At 43.6% G+C, this 20,141-nt stretch overlaps 1 protein-coding gene across 3 annotated transcripts in view; it reads left to right on the top strand.

Moving 5' to 3' along the window:
- Nucleotides 1–20,141, top strand: part of fbxw7 (F-box and WD repeat domain containing 7) — an 86,132-nt gene that overhangs the window by 24,952 nt on the left and 41,039 nt on the right. For 2 of the 3 annotated variants that reach the window (XM_030350489.1, XM_030350492.1), the window contains 2 exons: nt 3,415–3,675; nt 4,097–4,621. In XM_030350489.1, coding sequence (XP_030206349.1) covers nt 3,484–3,675; nt 4,097–4,621 — 717 coding nt within the window. In that variant the 5' untranslated portion in view covers nt 3,415–3,483. Of the gene's footprint in view, nt 1–3,414; nt 3,676–4,096; nt 4,622–13,654; nt 14,017–20,141 lie in introns of those variants that run through there. The other variant, XM_030350490.1, reaches the window with a different exon arrangement.

Below are 20,141 nucleotides of genomic sequence, written 5' to 3'. Positions count from 1 at the left end.
GTGCTTTCAGCTTCCTCTTCCTCTGTACACTACACATGGCTGTTTGACAATAAAGACAAACGCACTTCACTCCTGTGTGTACGAAACCAATTACAAAAAAATTACCTTTTTCCCCCGGTAAATGGCAGGACCCAATCTGAAGCTATTCATAGCCTTTCCTCTGCCAGGCTCACAATACCAGGCGAGCCCTCCGCAGGGGCTGCTGTGCAATCTGAGATAGGACTAATGCTCCCCAGCAAAGTGACGCTACCACAGAGGCAGGAGGAGACAAGGCCGATCACACAGGGCTGGAGACATGGCCAGCTCAAGGTCAAAGCCCCTTCACCAAGGAGTCGTCGATAGTCATAGTTGTCGAAGGAAGTGGGAAGAAATGCTTACACCCTGAATAAAATATTACAGATTGCGGTAAATTATTGGTTTGGGATCGTCACGTCCCAACTGGTCCAGGTTCTCACGGGCCTGTTTTTAACTGGTGACGTTGTTTCCCTGTGGAAAGGAATGATGACACTGGCAGGCTGTACAAATGGGTGTTTTTCACATCTATTAGAGCAGATCCCATATGGTGAAATAAGACATTACTAGAAACCCTGTCAAAACCATTTTTTCTGTAAACATTTCGGTTGGCTGCTCTGTCCAGCTGGAATAAACGGAATCGAATACGCAGACACACGATCTGTAAAGATGTGTCTTCAAACACACCTGTTGCCATGTGCTATTTTGGTCTTTGAGCTTATTTTTGTTAGAATCTGTTGCACATGAAGTATCTTTACAGTGTTCCTCAACAGACAGTGAGGCAAATCTGGTCCCATTGCCAATTGGAAAAACGACCTCTCTCATTCTTTGATAAATAACTAGCAGCTGCGGTTATGTTTGATGCCAGACTGGTGAAATTCCTTTTGTACTGTTCGAATGCAGACATTTGTTATCTATTAAAAAATAACAAGGCTCAAAAAATGTGTACCAGCGTGCACTCACGCTAAGAATACCTGTCCGTGCATTGGTGTTGCAATGGTGTGGACATTTCCCCTACTGCTTACCTCTTCCCAGTATGACTATTTAAAGAGGCTACACATGTATGTGGCCTGTGTGATGTAGCTGATTAAACGTCATAAGCCCTGTTTTATTGATAAGAAGCCTTATTTCAGCTAGTGTTCTCCTTTTTCTACCCTTTTTTCAGGATGGGCAATTGTCTGTCTCGGTATTTAACCCTCTGTCATTCAAACAGGAGTTTCCCACATATAAGACTAGCCCTAATGCATAACTCCAAAACTTTGAATGTTCGAACATTTGAATCGTTAATAAAAAGGTTATCACATTGTCGTATCTTTCCCCGTCTGGATCTGAGACGGTGGAGAAAAACGCTACAGAATCGATCCACTGATTATAATTCCCATAGCAGTTTGTTTAAAATAATTATTAGTGTTGATATATCATCATTACAAAGTTTATTTTTCATGCCAACATTTTTTAAATTAAAAGGTCAACTTGCAGTCATCGCATTGCATCAAAATGTCTTGACACAATGTGTTGCACTTTCCTAGTGGAAATAGCAGCCTCCTAGAGGTTAAATCGCTGATTAAAGCCACACCTTTGGGTGATTATGGCCCATCCTTGGCATCCCTTGAGTAATTTCAGTAGATCTGCAAGCATGCCAATTTATATAACTTTTATGCAACAAACACAAACACGGACCTACGGATTTCGTAGTATCCCTAATAATGGCAATATGACTGTGTGAACAAAATCCCACCGGTGGCACATCCAACACTGTGACAACGGTTACGACGGCAACACTACTGTCATTGTTTTATAATGTATAAATCAATAGCTGGCCCAGTCTTAAGACTGCAACAAATTGGGTAATCTGATCTGATGGTTACCACAGACAGGCCACATGAAGTTACTTTTGTTAGTCACACAATACAGGATATTCAGCCCTAAAGGGCAGTTTAATCACCATCAGCCCGTTCATGAATGTCAGTTCGTTATGATTGAATTAATAAAGATTATCAAACTTTCTATAGTCTAAATATAGGAGCTGTGGAGCCTTGTTTGTGCATACATCTTTTGCTGCCACAAATGCGTGGACTTTTATTTTTCAGATGGTTATAAATGTAGCCTGTGTAGCTTGTTCAGAACCAACTGCTAAATAGCAGGCAACTACTGCATTAAAATGAAGACTTGATCACTCATGGTAGCTTAGCTGGAGGAGGGCTTCACCCCTGCCTGGGATGAGAGGTGAGGCATCTGTTGGTTAAAAAGAAAAAACACTGAACTTTAATTTCCTGAAACCTGTCTTTTCAAATTCATGGGGAAAAATTGAAGAGCTGCTTCTTAATTTAGTTTTTTGACAATTCCATAGTAAGATAAACTGGAGGAGAACGGCTGTGTCAAATCTATAAGCCAACACTTCTCTGCCCATACATACCATTCGATAATGTGACATTTAAAACGCCTCTTTCTTGCAGAACTTCAAGAAAAAGCCAGCCCTTGGCAAATGTCAGTAATGACACTGCCAGTGCCATCCAGAACATTTTCTAGTCTAATAGAAAAAACATTTGGTGAAATACTTCAGTGACGAGGACTTGGAGTCATAAAAAAACATTGAGCAAGTTTGACATCATAAAGGCCTACTGGTGAACGCAATGTCAGTAGCAGTGGATTTAAATGATTTTAAAACTGCATGACTTGCTGAGGAAAACACTGCACGACACTTTCCACCAAACCTTCAGGCGAGCCCTAACGCAGGAACAACTGCCCGTCCTAGTTCTTTGCACATTTGAACCAGGTGCTGGCGGTTATGTCTGATGGATTGGGCTTTGTTTATTGGCTACCCTCGGAGTTGGAATACCGGTAGCTTTCTGGGCTAGCCTCTGTCTGTCTGCATGTGTGGCAGATGATCCAAGACTCTAATGTTAAGCCAAGCTGGCTCACTCCCACCATTCTAACTCGTCTTTCCCTATGTCGCTCGCTGTCTGTGTTTCACTTGCTGGCTCTAGTTTCTTCCTCTACCTAGGGCTCCCGGGTACAAATGCTAATGTCCATTGTTTTATTTCTGAGCCATGAATAAAGATGAACGGGGTTATTCTGGCTGTCTTTTAGAGAGTGACTGAGTGTGTGCGTGTGTTTGTGGGGAGGGTTGGGGGGGGGTGATAAGCGATAATATATCACTTTGCCGCGAAACAATACACTGCCTGGAAGAAATGCGCCTTGAGTAAACAACTCTTTTATGCGCTCCAACTTCTTTTGGTTTTTGGGCTTCTATATTATTCTACTGTCAAACTTTGAAATTTCAGTCCAAATTCATAAGCAGAACGATAACTCAATGTTTTTCTCTCTCTCCCCCCGCCTCTTTCTTATGGTCCATCACCCTCTCCTTTTTCTTTGTGTCTTGTCTCCCCTCTACATCCACAGCATGCCAAGCCCTTCTCTTCGTCAGACAGCCTAGGGAAGGTTCAGGAGGTAGCAAGCTGGCTATTGGAAATGAACCAGGATCTGCTGTCGGGGGGCAGCAGCAGCAGGCGTCGGCGGGGCGGTCCCGGGGGTCCTGCGGCGCAAGGTAACGCCCCCTCGGCAGCCCAGACGCCCCAAGCAGCGGCTGAGGAGGGCGATGAAGACGAGCACATGAACAGGGTGGTGGTGGAGGAGGAACAGCAGCCGCAGCAGCCGCTCAGGGTAACGTCCTCTTTGGTTGTTAGCTTTTGATATGGAAGTGTTGACTTTTTGTTGTTTTGTTTTTTTGGTGTCTTTTCAGCCGACGGGCTGAGAACGATCATTCTTGTGATCCACACGCATCCCGTCTTTGTTGTAAGCCCGACAAGACGTTGCATTGTGTTTCCCCCGGATTTTGTGTAAACGTCTTGACTGTCAACCTACCCGAGTCAACTTTTCGGCATTAGTTCTTTTAGCGTTGATGGGTTTTTGGTGCTGTGCGCTCCCGAACAGCCGCTGTTCCGTTTCCACCTGCAGGTTTTCGTATGTGAGGCTGCCTTTCATAGGACAGACGTTGGCGGTCTCCAGTATAGTTGATCCCGCTCTAAGCCTCTCAGTCCGTGTCAGGCTGCGGATGAAGCATACCTGTTTGATCTGCTTTCAGGCGGAGGTCGACGGGGAGCGGGAGGAGCCATGGGTGCCCGGCGAGTCGGGGGTCAGCAACGGCCGGCGAGACGGGGCCGCCGAGGAGGGGGGCGAGGAGCCCCGCCGCCAGGAGGCCCCCGCCGACGGGCAGGCCGAAGGAGGGGAGAAAGGAGCCCGCTGGATGTGGGGGGAGGACCGGCCGGGCGCGCAGGGCGAGCCGTCGGTGGGGGAGGACGAGGACGAGGAGGAGGGGGAGGAGGAGAACAACAACAGTAGCAACCAGCGGGAGGAAGGGGAGGAGAGGACAGGGGGGGGCCGGAGGGAGGAGGGGGACGAGGAGGAGGAAGAGGAGGACGAGGAGGAGGAGATGGACCAAGACAGTGATGACTTTGAACAATCTGAGAGCGGGAGGGAGGAGGAGGAGGAGGAAGAGGAGGACGTTGAGGGAGAGGATGGACTGCGCTCTCCCTCCCTCAGGAACAATCTTTCTGTCCACAGCCTGGACTCGGGTCGCACACACCAAAGCTCGCCTAACAAAAAGAAGGTAAGAATCGGGCTCCCTCCTCTCTATTTATTCATGACTTCCATCCCAGGGAAACTGCTGCCAAACTCGTGTTTTATGCATCCGGTTATTAGGTTTCTACATATTTTGAGGTATATATATCTATTGATTTATAGAAATATTGATCTATATAGATGGATAGATGTAGTTTATTGTCAGACATAAACATATTTAGAACTATTGTTCTTTTGGATTATGTCCTCGTACATTTAAGGCAAGAGTTCCCCCTTGTGGTTGAAATTATTAACTACATAAAATATGTACCCTATGAAGACCAAATAAGTTTCAAAAGAGGCTCACAATTGAACCATTCATCTGCATTGGAACAGATCCGTTTTTCGGCTACTTGACGATATTCGGCCGTCTTCCGAAATGGATGAACGCAAATCATTTTCTTAAAAGCATAAAAGCCAGGGAAAATGTATCCTAGTTTGGTTTGAGTCTTCTCCATTTCTCAACACAATTGCATGCATGGTGTGTAAGAACTATGATTACATTCAATCTTTCCAGAAATTGGTCTTGGCATTGTTTAATTGACTTGTGTTTGCCATTACCAGTCCCCTTTATTCTGTCCAGCGACCACAGAGGCCTCCATATCTGGAATGCCATAACAAATTAAAATAGACCCGTAGCCTCCTCCACGTGCTGCTTTAGTCTTGGTGTTATTATAGTTGCCACGAAAACACATTGCCGGACATCAAAGGCTTGCAGATGGGTTGATGAGTGACAACTTTACACAAGGCTGCAGGGCTTGAAGGTGATTTATTTGTTGCTCTTTAACTGTATTCGTATGCTCCAATGTATACTGTAGTCTACTTTCTGAGCCACTGATCCCTTGTGAAGAATGGCTGTCCTTCAGACCAGTGAGACTGAATGTAAAAAGTTAATGCACAGTAGACACTGCAAAGTCTGTGTACCTGCAGTCTGTCTGAAAACATCCGGTTTTACCATATAGTTTCTATATCCACATTTTGAACCCAGTGAAGCATTAGTCATTATTTGATTTTATTACCTATGTGGCATCAAAGTCTCAGGTCTTTAAAATCACTCAACGGGAACCAAAAGCGATAATGGCATGGATGTAGCCTCGGTAATTAATTAGACTCACTTCCCTCTGATTCGGCTCGCGTAATGTTTGTTATCGCGTTTGTCTTTTCTATGTCCCCAGAGTCATTCTTGAATTACCTGAAATTTGAGACTCGGCCAGAAATAAGGTTAAGTTTGTAAGTGCCATGTCCTGAAGAGAATACCTAAACAGCCTTTTCCTAAAAGTCCCTAATTGGCTGATTGCTACTTTTACGGGCTGTCCAAAGAGGACGGACTGACACTCGACCACTAAACGCTCCTGGCGCCGTGGGCTCAGTGCATCAAGGTCACGACCCTTGGTTCATCCTGTTGCCTCTTTCTGCCCTGCCCCAGTGTCTGGTCGCTCCTGGACCTCCTGCTCTCCGGCTGCTCTCTAAATCCATGGCAAGCCTAACGCCGTGTTGAGCACCAGGGGATTGACGGACCATTTAACCCCATGACAGGACCCCTTGACCATTTCCTAGACAGGCAGCAGGCATGTAGGTTCAGGTAGAGGATAGGGCTCTAGCTATAGACAAAATTGCAGACATTTTGGTTTGAACAAGAACGCGTGCAACCATATTTTCTAAGCGAGTACAAGCTGCTTATGCATGTGCGTTGTCGTTGGGAGTTCTCGCCCGCCCCCCTTGTGTCACCTCAATTCCCTTCACCGACACCCTATGTCCTTTTTGATTTTTGCACTGAGCAGATGTCCCTAAGCTTTCTATTTGAAGCCATTAAAAGGGCACGATTCATACGATATGCAGGGTTAAATGTCGTCAAAATGTTGAGTGGTGGGTTTGCAGGAGGGTTGTAGGATACTGGTGGCATAGAGCAGGTGTTGATGTCTATACAGGGCCGTATGCATTAGCTTCTGGAGTCTGAACTAGTTTGAATGTTTGATTACTCCAAACATTAAATTCATTTTGACTCCCAAGTAATTTTTTCCTGTATAGTTCAGTAATTTTAATAGAATGAGGCCTCGCATGAATAAATCTTGAAATTGACGGAGGCTAATTGCACAAATATTGTGACAACCTTTTGAAGAAGAAAAAACACAATGGAATCACTTGTTTTTCATGATCGGCTGTTAACAAATAGAATAATCCGTAAATATATTGGCTTCCTTGGCAAGTGTTTGGGATATACTTAAACTGCCAGCAGCCTAGTAGATGATCTTGCTGATTACATACATAAATGTGTGCGCCTAACTTCCATATGTGTATCCTGGAAAGTCTGCAAGGAGATCCAAAGGAGAGCAGTTGGTGGGAGATTGAATGGGGAAACTGAACCACCAGCACAGCTTGTTTGAATGTCTGGCTCTGGGCACCAATGGTAATGTTTATGTCCATTTTGATCATGACTGTGCCGCCCAACGTTTCTGGTCCTCATTGCCGATGCTCCTCCGGCTACAGCTTCCCTGCTGGTTTCGATCAGGCAACACTTTCTTTATGTATATATCTTCGGCAGAGAGACGGGGCCTGTGGGTACTCATCTGCATGTCTTCAAGTCGAGCATTCGCAAAGTTAGATTTTAGCTGTCTTAATTACCAGAATGGGATGCATTGTTTGTTTTCAAACTCTTGCCCAAAAAGTTTTGCAGGTGCATTTCTTTGGTAGTATCTGCAGTTTAAAGTTCTAAACAAACTACTAAAAAACCAATATAATTTAAACTCATCTCAATGCACCCCAATATCCTTTTCAATTCTGACTTAAACAAGCTTCACTGTACATGAATATTTCAGCCAAGGGAGCATAAAGCGCCCTCTCAACCTTCCATTGTCCTCTGGTGAATGGCTCGTTCATATCGACCCGTCAGCATTGTAAACAGAATCATCTCACTGTCTCTTTGAAGGCATAGGCCAGGGGGTGCAGACCGCTCTGCAGAGCCACGATAAGGGGATAAAGCCGGAAAACAGACCCGAGGCCAGGGTGTATTAGTGTGTTACACGTTCCCAACAGCTGGCTGAATGCATGTTTGACCAGCATCATAATCAATAGGATAGGGTTTTAGCTAAATGTATAAATGTGCGGCTCACGGTTGACTCCCATCTCGGCCCCTGATGGAGAGGATGTGTACCTTGCTGCCATGAAAACCAATAGCGACAAGATTTGTTCTGGTGTGCAGAGTTCTGCCACCATCTGCTCGGGCCAGGACTGCCGTGCTGTCCTGGCTTACACGCACAATAGGGCACCGGGCAGGCGTGCACTGCCGCTGTATTCGCAGATAGCAGGTAATGAAGTGTTTGCTACTGTGCTGCTGTCCTTTTACTTCTCTGCAGGATGAAACTCGATGTGGTTCTTTTTTTCTAAAATGCCAGTCCGATAAACTGCTGGCATCTTGTGATAAGCGGATTGTTTGAAGAGTGTGAAGGGATTTGGTACACGACTCTACATTCTGTCAATTCATGGGCCGTATCAACACTAGCTTTGAGACCTTTTTAAATCACACGGTATCGGCCTGTTTGATTTATTTTCCTTCATTGCTCTTGTCTCACTGAATTTACTATCATTTAATTAACAGCCACCTCAGTGTAGTACTCTCACCTATTCCTACCTGCCTTCTTGTGAGTTCAACATCCAAGTATTCGCATGTGAAATCATACTGGCAGATGCATTTTGTGTTTTTATTTCCAATATATTGCCTTCCAAAACACCAGTCACACCACTCAACTTTGTATTGAGAACAGGTGCCTCTGTTATTCCAGACAGTCTAATCATGAACATGCTCTTCAGTGGGGCGAAGGTAATTATAGATATAGACAATAATTGTTGATGGGACATAACAGAAGAAGCAGAAATAGTGGACAGCACACACTTCTTTACCTGTCAATCACATGCAGACATTCAGCTTAGACTGATTCAAGTGATTGGCTATCCATTTATCGATTATCCTTGTATCGTTATTTCTCAAAGTGCATGATTGCACCGTCGTTTCCCCTACATTTAAGTGTTAAAGATGAAGCCTATTTTTTACACTGATAAGGAGAGGGTCTACACTTACTTTGATAAACTGAACTTGCTCGGCATTGTGGTGCAGTATCACCACAATGAAAAGCCCAGCATCCTCCCCTTATCTTATCCAATAGCTGCAGCCCTAGAGCCTGACCATCACAGATCCCTTCATGAATATTTGATCGGGACATATTTATGTATGCCTTTTCTAAGGGGCTCTATGCCGCTCTCCTCCAGGGCTGCTTTGTGTCCAAGGCCAAACTAAGCTAATGAAGCAATGTGTTGCCGGTGGTGGTCTCCTGTGGCCCTTACATATTGTGAACAGCTATGCAGCTCGGAGGTTTCACATTCAGAGGTGATCCTTTCTGTGTCTGCATTTCTGTCGCTGCATATCTGGCCTGGCGTTGAATTACAGTCGCTGCTTGTGAACCGTTGGTCAGGAAGTGATATACTGTATCTACGTTACCAACAAATCCTCACCATTGGATATCCATATAGCTTTCAATCAAAGGCTGAATATGACTTTATTTAAAAAACAATTATCTATTATCTATAAATGGTGAATCTGGTGTCAATCTTTCAGTGTTCATCTCCAACATTCGTATCGTCTCAGGGCTCCAGACTTACTTTGTTCACTAGGAGCACTGTAGCTCCTAACTGAAAAATGTAGGGGCGCAACCAAAAATTTTAGGGGCACACACCGTTAATCAACATGCCAACCAAATATTCACATTTCTACGAATTTTCAATGTATTGCTAATAACTATTTTGATAATAGATGCAGACATTACAATGTGCTGGTTCAAATTCAGTGTCACATTTTTTGTGATTCTCATCTATCCCAACGGTCTCCAGGTTTGCGCATGCCTGCGTTCGACAAGTACGGAAGCAACAGTTTCACGGGAGTGCGCCCGCTTGTCGTGCCGCTTGACAGGACGCTGAGCCTCCTCTCTGCTTGCTCGCCTCTCCATTGAGGATGCATTATCAGGCCCGACAAACGTCTCCCGTGTGAAAATCCCTTTATGGCACCTGAAGCAGAGTCCGGCACTGGTTTGGGTGACCCGCACAATTTGGATGAAACGAGTCGGGTCGTACGCCTGAACAGCGCGCGTCGGGCGCGGGTTTTGCGATTGCGAGCCAGACTTCACCGGTGCTGGATATGTTTATCAGGAGCGGAGGAGTCAACTAAAACCGTCAACAGTGGATGATGTGCTTTTTTTGCACAACAATCTAAAGCACCAAGCCAAACACTAGATAGTGTAATTCCCATCTAATGTTTCTAATTTTCCATCGGGTGCGGGTCGGGTGTCGATATCAATTTATAGCGGGTCTGGTCGGGCTACTGTCGGAACACGGGTCGGATGCGGTTTGATGTATTGCGGGTAGGCCTACGGGCGGGTGCGGGGTTTGTAAAATAAGACCCTTGCAGGACTGACTTGCACTGGCACACTAGCGGAAGGTCGGAAGAACGTGTCAGTAAAGAACGTGTCAGTAGTTTGCTTGCTCATTGTAAACACACGTAGCCGGTTGTGAAATCTTTCTCCTTCGCACAGACGTTTACGCGCGCTCGATAATCTCTAGGACCCTCCCCCTCGACACATTAGCGCCATTCCCTATCCTTCATAAACTCATTGGCCTGCTAAAGATTCCGGATTCATTGATGCGCCCATTCCACGTTTAACGTGTAAAAAAAAAAAAAAAGGGCAAATTTACTGGTCGCACATGCACGACCAGATGGAAAATTCGGTCGCACACTCAAATTTTGGTCGCAAAATGCAACCATTTGGTCGCAGTCTGGAGCCCTGCATCTTCAAATGTTTTGTGCTAAGGCATGCGGCAAGGTGTAGATGTCATCTCAGTAACCCTGTCTTTGTCAACTGATGGGGCAGATCAGGCACTGAGGTCCTCTCAACCCCCATGCCAACATAATGGGCTGACTCACCAGACCGCCGCCACACAGTGATTCACACCCTTGTAAAACACTGTTCTCATGGAGACCTGGACCCATCGGAAGCAGCTATGGTTATTTCCTGTTTAAACACACTGCATGCGTGGCAATAAGCGGGCTTGGTGGAGTGGCTATGGAGTAGGAGCTCTAGAGAGGAGAAGTTAATACTTATAAGGCTGATTGGCCTCACACAGAACTTCATTATGTCTATAGGTTTGATTTCTTAAGATGGCATGTGATTGTGTTTGTGGGCAAAACTTGTGTTGGAGATGGTATAGGCTTACAAATCAGACTTTAGATTCTGATCTCAAGTGAGCTGAGCAGGATAGCTCAAATCTATCTGAACGGGAAGTTCACTTTCTTTCTCTTCATATTTGTTTAGATCCAAACATGTTGCTGGACGTAGGAATCTGTAAGCGCATAATTGGCCATCGCAAACTCTGCCAGTGCTAGAAAACTATACAGAAGTGGCTGAAGGTTTCAATCAATTATTGTTGACTGGCCACTGTAGAAATACACCCATAATCCTAACCCTTCTGAGGCCTTATACAGGTTTTTTTGGAAATATGTCTACAACGATAAAGGAAAACAGGTTTCCGGCCCAGGTTCTGTGCCGTCTCAGCCCAGCACTTTTGCTGTTATATTTTAAGATTGTTGGATCCCGGATTAATGATGATACAATGAAGATTTCTCTATACTACTAAATGCTGACTCTTCTATGCCGACCCTTTTGCTTCTTCCAGTGATATAATCCATCGCTATGTAGTTGTAACAAGCATCATAAACAACCCATCTGGCTAGTTCTACTGCCTACATATGGCATTGCCCTATGCTTGGCAGCCATGTATTCTAGTCATAACCACTAGATGGACCCAGTCGGCTGAGTTTCATCATGTGTAGCTCACAATGCTGCAGCCGTGTTTATTGCCAAGTTCTGACCCATTCATATTAATCTTGCTCATGGCTTCTCACCAGGTTTCCACGTTTAAGAGTGGGTACCCTGACATTACCTTGATTTGTAGTAAGAGTGCAGAGGCTATGCTGAGTCAAACCATAGACACCCTTGACTATGAATCATATAGCTTTTGTTTCTACGTTTCATTTTTCAGCGAAGTGACAAAACATTCCTAAAAGATAACTGAAGGCAAGCCAATAGGGGGAGCTATAGGTGTAGTTCAGGTGTAGTTCAAGCATTTCAATTAGTAAAGTCTATTGAAAATAACCCCACGCTCATAATTGTATGCTATTTTTGTTGGAAGCCTGTTAAATGGAAAAGGCTCAATCTTGTACAATTCCCCCCCCCCCCCCACACACAGCTATGCACGCTAATAGACGCACACACATGCACAACCTTTCTGTAGCTACTTTTTGATGAACAGTGTTTGCATTGTCTCATGGTAGTTTAAAACTAGCAGTACCCCCCCCCCCCCCCCCCGGTCCAGCTCTTTGGCTTTATGACATACTTACAGGGATTAGGTTGGATGGCTCTGTCTGGTATTGTCTGCAGTGTGTACTCCTGAGCCATAAACATTGACTTTGTCACAATGGAAACTCTGTCTGAGCATTACTCCTTATGATGGAATTGTTTACCCTTCAATAGAGGAATGATGGAAAAATTGTTCATTGGTGTTTGTTGTTCATGTATAGTACAGACTAATGCTAGTTTATCTACTTTTGATACATTTTCAGCCATTTCGGCTGAGAAAACTAGCCGGACACTGTAAAGACTTTTTTGGTCAGTTTTGTATTTATTCTTGATTGAATTGCCAGCTCGGTATAGTAGTTCCCCTACCATCAAATTCAAAGGGCATTTTATGTTTCTTACTATCTGTACCACTTCTTTTTTATATTGTAGCACCGTGAAAATTAAAACTGCAATTGCCCTTGTCAAGAGCGTCTACATACAACCCCTCAAAGGGACGATGAAGACTATTCCACAACACCCTAGGTTGAAAATTCTTGCTTGGCTTCCTACCAATTACCCTGGGCTGATCATGTTATGGAAACTCAAGCACATCGCTGTTTCTGAGTATCGTAGCTTGGTTGCCTGAGATTAGCTGGAGAGCTCATGTATCCTCTATATAGAATAAGGCTCTCTAAAGGTCTGGGCTATAAGAAAACCGAGCAGTCTCACTGATTAGTTCTCACCTCCTGATCACAGTAGGTTTACAATATTGCTTAATTTGCATATGTCGAGGGTAAACAAGATAATGGCTACACTGCTCCTGGGTCAGATAATGAATTAGTGTTGAATAATTAAAAGCTATTGGTAACGTACAGAAAGCCAGTTCCTGACGGCACGTCTTCTGGTACAGGGAAACCAAGTGTTAATTAATTAGTAAAGATACATAGGATATTTATCAGCAATCCTGCAAAGGGTATGTGTGTGAATCTTGACAATGTGTCAAATGAAGCGTAGCTTAATGTGTGGGACTCGCTATTACTTGCCAACTGTAATTGGCCCCCTAAAATAGACTCGTTGATTTGCTGACATAGTAAGACCCAATTAGTGGAATTTCTTTAAGGCCGCTGCCCTATGAGGAGATAAGTACAATGCTAACGTTATCCAATACACACCTCCTTATAAAATTGTATTCATACAAAAAAAGATTCAAATGTTTAAAAGGGGGGAAACGGATCACATTGCGTACAGGGCTCTGCGGTGCTGAAGCTTGAAATGCTTGAGTGCTAGTCCTGTGGTGCTCCTGCCTGCAGTCCATTAGGACTGTGTTGCTTCAGGGACTGCCAACCTAACGGGGCTGGAGGATGAGGAAACTCCGGGACCACAGGTGTCGTATGATGACCGGCGGAACACATGCCAGCGCCGCGGGGTCACAAAGGCAGATTCTGCAGTGACTCCTCCGGGGCAGACGAGCCCTGGGCGTCTCCCATCCTTTCTCTTCACACGGCCCCCCGATGGCAGCTGCTGTTCCTGGCATGGGGCGCAGCAGTGACCTCACGCCCCAGAGATATTTTAAAGTGAGGCGGTGAGTTGAGTCGGGCCGGGGAGGGCGGGGAACGAGAGTTCTTAGAGGACAGCACAAACAGGAAGAAAGCCAGTGGCTCATTACAGTGCTGGCTAGACGGGCGCACATCTATTTGAACAGAGTTGTTTGCGCTAGGAAAAACAGCACTCCCGGGTCGATTGAGTGATATGGGGCGTTGATACCCTGTTTATTTGTTTGACAATGCTGCGGCATTGCCCCATCTCGCGGTTCTCATCTGCTGTCGGTCGCAGAAAGATGTCGAAGGAGGAGGCTAAGAGGGAGAAGGCTAGCCAAGCAGAGAGTCGGGCCTTGCACCTAGCGGAGCCTAAGGATGTGTCTGAGGAGCACGTACACCCTCAGAAGGTCCTCAAGATATTTAGCATCAACATCATCGCTCAGGGTCTGCCCTTCTGTCGCCGCCGGGTGAGTTTGTGGTCTACGGGGCCACACTTTCAACTTCCTTATGGAACGCTTTAATGTCAGGAGTCATTTCAACTTCACAGACCCATGCTGGCTTTGGGAGCCTGGACATGGATGTGCACATTCGATCCATGATGATGGATCGCTGTTTGACCCTGGTGTTTAGTTGATGGTTCAGAAGGACCGGAAATGTTGCATTGGTTAAAATGGAGTATAGGGGGGTTGAAAATCCTACACAAAAACACTCGCCCAACATGTTTCATCCACTGTATTCGTCCTATTTTGACTTATTTTCCTCTACCGCTTGTGTTTGGGAAGTGGAGGTCGATTCCTCCTAAGCCTTGACCAATGGACACTGCCATGCCTCAGCATTTTTATTTTTTTTATATATATAAAGTTCAGCCCTGAGATACTCTTGCATTGATCAACTAATGAAATTGTAAAACATTTATATTTAATTAATTATGATTTAATTACATTTCTTTATTTTATATGATGCTTATATATGATAAATAATCATACATGCATATTCATAAATAAATTTGAGACACTTTAAAGACGGAAACCTTTTTCATCATGCCCTCATTCATCCTGACATCCCTACAAATATATGAAAGGTTTGGTCTACGTGCGTAGACGCACTTGTTTCTCTGTCCCCTCCACCCGCAGTGAACCTGACCACCGTACCCCGTGTCCTTAAAAAGACTGCAAGTAATGAACCTATTTTTAGGGTTTGGATGATTCCTTTAGGCTAATAGATGCATTCATGTGCTTTTGTGTTCAAAATGCATTCTATTGATATTCTGCATTCATATAAGTTGAATTTCTGCTGAAGCTAGTTTTAGAAGTTAAAAAAACGATGTCGTTCTCATCTGAAATGAGATGCATTTATTTGTTGTTTACACCATACCAAAATTAAAACATGAGTAAGTTCATGTTCAAAACTGTACATGTCATGGTCATTGCCAAGCGTAGCTACCTGGATTGTCTAGTCAAATATGTTGGTTCTCAAGCTAGTTGATATGGTTGAGTGTTTCATTTGTGCCTTGCAGCTGTGTATAGAAGGCATACTTTTTAAGGGTTTGGCCGGCACAGTCAAACTATGACCTACTACCACATAGCTGCGATGTCACAGAGGTCATGACAGAGTTAATACCATATAAGTACAAAGAAGACAGACCGTTTAAAAATAAGTTTAATTAAAGAATAGATTGACGGAAGATACGTCATTCATTGAGATTAACCTATGGCGATCAAGTCAATGTCTACTTTTAAATGATTCATGTTTATATTTGGTTAACTTTCAGCTCTGTATATTACGAATTAACGTTGTATATTTTTTTAGAATGTTCCATAATTTAAAACATTTCTGTGAAGCCCAACACAATGTGAATAATTGTCTTAAAATTAGTAATTTCCTCCATATTGGCTCAATATGTTAAGACAATTATTCTTAATATCTAAAATGTCGTTGATGTGCATGCCGTCTTTATTCCTCTTGGCTATCCCTGATCCAAGTTATTCTTATCCCTGGCTCCAAAGCTGTGAGAGTAAAGGAGTAGAATGCTAATTTTGGTTTCATTAGTATTTTTTATGAATTTGTTGTATAAACTGCAGAGTCAGCCATTCAGCTTCTTTGAGTATTCTAGTTATGGCCAGCACAACGTCTGAGCCAATTAAAGCATTTTTTATTGTAAGGAAAAGAGATACTTTGATAGCTGACCTATTTTAGGGAGATGTATTATGTTTGCTGAGAGCAAAGTCAAAGATCTTCTGCTTAATTCACTTTGGCAAACGTGACCCTAAGCTGTGCTGTTTGTGATTTGAGTGAATGGGAGGAAAACCTCGAACACCCAGTTCATAACCTTCATAATACTGCAATTGCAAGGGTTTTAATCAGTGGGCCAAAGGCTCAATCGCCATTGTTACCGACTAACTACAAAATGAAATAGTTCGCTGTGACTTAGCTGACATTTATTTAAATAAAACATTTGAAGTTCTTCTACACATTATACACGTAGCAAACATTGGCCCTGCCCTGGTAACTTTGGTAACTGTAACTTTGTAAGCATTTTCTAAGCCAGTTCTACAGAAATACTTTTATTTTCATCTGATAGTACACCACTTGACAATCATGCACTAAATAGTTGTAAAAGGTCTATTTAGCCAGAGTGCACCAAACTGATCTAAGGGATTGAAACATTTTGGTTTTTAAAAGGCTGCTATTGTGGAGGATATATTAAAAGCTCTGTATGGGCTCTTTATGAGGTGGTGGCTTCCTCTGGTGATCATTTCTGTCTCTTCATTGCCGCTCCAGTTGAGTCTATTGAACTGCCCATCCTGGATTTTACAGGGTGTCAGTGGTCCAATTTAGTCTTGATTTACATGCAGGATATAGTGCTGAGTCTGCTGACCACTTTAAAACCTGCTTCTGGGCCAAAATAAAGATTTAAAAAGTTTTGTTGGTCCTAAAATGTAAAGTATTGATACCATGTACATGGTACATATGCAGTGTTGCCCTAGGGAAAAGGCCAGAATGGATATCAAGCTGTAGTGGATGGCATCCACTTGTAGGACATAAACAGCCATGCACTTGAATTGGGGTTCTACTTTTCTCTCACCCTGAAGCCCACGTTGCGATTCCACTTGTGTAAGGTGATCTGGACCTACCCATTGAAGCAATGTCCACATCAACAACAATCTGCGAGAACCATATGTTTGCTTGAGCAGTTGGCTCAGCTTTGACACTGATACCAAACCTGTGATTATACTTGCATTCACATGTATTTATTTAGCAGCGGCTTGCATGAGTGAGGGTGAATAATCAAAGCATGCAACCAGATCAGCTACACATGTGTTCTGCAGGAGGAAAGCATATACTGCAGTACATCTGTAGGAGTTGGTAAGAATACATTTGTTTTCAAATCCTTGCATTGCGCAAGCAGACCTTTAAGAGGCCACACTATGTTTGAAATGTTCTCATTCTTTTGTTATTTCTTATGATAATCTACGATCTATCGGGTCTAATTAAATGCATGAGTCTGTCTCTGATGGATACAGAAAGCCGGAATGCTCACATATATACAAGCTGTAATTAAATTTACGTTGCAGATGAATGTCTAGTTTCTTCCCTATACCGACCAATAATGAGATAAAATATATTTCCAACTCGCCCTTCTATTTTCTTTCTGGATCAGTATCTCTTCTTGCATTTGCTTTACCTGGTTATCTTTGGGGCATGATCTGCATAAGTGTGGGCTCCAATAATATTTTCAACCTCACCCGAGTATCTAATTGCAACCATATGAATGAATAATGGGATAAACGCAACATCCTTGCATTAAAAAAAATTACTGTACTGCGTAGATGACATTTGAACATGCTATTTGATAGGCCCCTTTTTTGGACAAAACTCGGAGTGTATACATTCTTAGCATGGGTGGGCGCCAGTGGGAATTGAACCCTTTAACCGGCAGTGTTGATACCAGTTGAGCTTCATGAACCATGCATATAATTGACTCTGTACAATCATAGCTGTCTGCATGACTCCCCTGAGACACTAATGGCAAGTTCACACCAGACGTTTTTAGCCTGATTTTCCAGTCGCCCACAAGTTTTGTGAAAATGCAGACAAAAGCCCCAGCTCAGTCATATCACAGCGTGCTCCCTTGAGCGGTGATCATGTAGTGTGAACTACTATGTCGAACACACTATCCTCGCTGGGCTGTTCTCCCAAACCAATTTCGCCCCCATATTCTATTCTTTCTCTTCCTTGTTTTTTCACTTAAAAAACAACTTAGACCTACATTCTTTGAAGCATCACTTCTCACATGCGTTTGCTTGAGTTTGGAGACCAGCAGATCCGTCCGGTATTCCTCCTTGTGTTCATGTCAACATGAAGATGCCCGATAAGTCTTGTAATGTGCACAGTGCAGCGGTTGATGACTTTGAATGTCGTGTAAGGGCCAAAAGAGTATTGTATGTGCTAATGGAGAAGATTATCGGACACGTTGAAACTTTCCCTTTCTATGTTCTGCACTAAGATCTTAGTGTTTGACCCTCGTGTGCACCTAAGCTCTTTGTATCACCACTAGGGACAGCGATGGCACACTAGATGCCGATAAAGCATTAGCGGAAAGTATAACCTGCTCTCATACTTAACAGTATTCTCTAAAAACCATAACATTTTTCACAAATTCTGAAACGTTGTTGGCTGTTAGTGACCTTAACAGTCGTCATTTTTTATGGTGAAAATCTGATCATGGCTTATAGCTAGGTAAAATGTTGTGATTTCGTAATTATTCTAAAATGTCTGCTGCGTTTGTATATTTCTAAAAGGTAAATATAGCTTTGAATTGCACTTTCGGTACATCACAAAAATGAAAGGGGAAAGCTTAGCCAGCCTGGAAAGGGGTCAAAGCAGGAGTGAATTCAAAGATTATATTACATTAACCTTACAGCGAGTGTTTACATAACTTCACCGTTTACTGTCCCCTTTCCCAAGAGTGCTCCGTCTGTACATTGACTTATTTCCCGAAACCCCTTTCTATATATAGATCCCAAAAAATACTCCCTGCTTCTGCACTGGTTCTCCAGCCCCAATGTTAAACTGCCTGCAGCTCAGATAAGAGGAGTCTGCGCCGAGGGCACATCATTCTCCACTAATTTGGAGCTGAGCAGATGAAATGTGGTAAATGGATGGAGGTTTCCCTGACTGTGCATCATGCCGCTCCACCCGCTTTTAGGGCGCTCGCTCCCGTTGCCTCATCAGTTCGAGGGGCTAAAACATGATATCTGATCGTTTGGGCTGACAGATTTAACAGTATTGTGCAATAGGCGGGGAGACATCTTGGAGAGCTGTCAAGTGATTATCTTTTGAAGTTATTTTGTTCCTACTGATGCAATGTGTCGTAAGATATAGCCACTGTGAAGTTTTAAGCAGAAATGTCCTTTCATGCGATGGGTTTCTTTATTAAGAAGCCCTTCAGGGGAGAGTTTGAGAGCATAGTATATTTCCAGAATCAAGCCTGGGTTTCCTCATGGGCCGTGCAGCCTCTTGCTGGGGAGAGCCACTTTGAAACACGGGTGGCACATTAAACTTGTTTGGACTGATTTTTCTTTATATTTGTTTGAAAGGCAAATTCTGCCACATAGCCATGGTGCAGGAAAGGGCTCTTTGGTTAGGCACCATTTATTCTGTCTTTGGGTGGTTGCTTTCCAATCTGAATGTATGCATCCATAGATTATATGATGGATCTTTGTATTGTCAAAGAAGAAACCAAATGACAATTGTCATATTATTCTCATTTGTTCATTTCTGGATATGTTTATATTATTGTATTGAGTTGATGGAGTGTGTGTGGTGAAAATGAAAAAAAATTGGTGTCTCTCAAAAGTTTTGGTTTGTCGTGTACATAGCATCCCCCAACACACTGAGGGTAGGGACTACAGGACTATTAACATTCCCGAACAAATTATTTTATTTAACCTTTTCCCCTCTATATATTGGGACTGCTTGGTGATTCGACACCACTTGACCACTGATGCCCCTTGCATCCGGTTCAACAAATACCATTGACTCCAATTCCTTCCCCCAAGTGATCTCAGGCCACTCCTAGGGATGAGATGGACCATATCTGTCCCGTGCACATGGACCTCTACCGCGCCGCACAACCAAGAGTGGGTAAATGAGGCACAGCTGATGCATCAACACAACACTTCAAGTGGTCTGTCCTTCCGCAAGATCCACCACGCTGAGCAAGATGAGATACTATTGCCCTCAGGCTCCAAATAACATAGAGGACAGCATGGCATCTGGCACAGGCTATTCTGAGCTGCACAACCATTCCAGGGTAAGGCATATAGCTCCGCTCAGCAAGCGAGACAGCAAGCAATACAGCCAGTGCCCAGATCAGCCACGCTGTGCTCTTGGCTGGCATTGAAATGAAGCAAGAGAAAGGCAACAGCCAAAGCAAGAGGGCATTTATCGTATTATGGAGGCGTACGTACATAAATATGCCGGTCCCGATAATTTTGTGTTTTATATTTTTGAATACGTTTATGATTCAAGGAATGTAAACCACGTGTATTAAAGCCTGTTTATAAAGGCTAATTTTCACCATATTTGA

Source organism: Gadus morhua, chromosome 3 (genome assembly GCF_902167405.1).
Source record: "Gadus morhua chromosome 3, gadMor3.0, whole genome shotgun sequence".
NCBI lineage: Eukaryota > Metazoa > Chordata > Actinopteri > Gadiformes > Gadidae > Gadus > Gadus morhua.
This window is presented reverse-complemented; position numbering and strand designations above follow the sequence as displayed.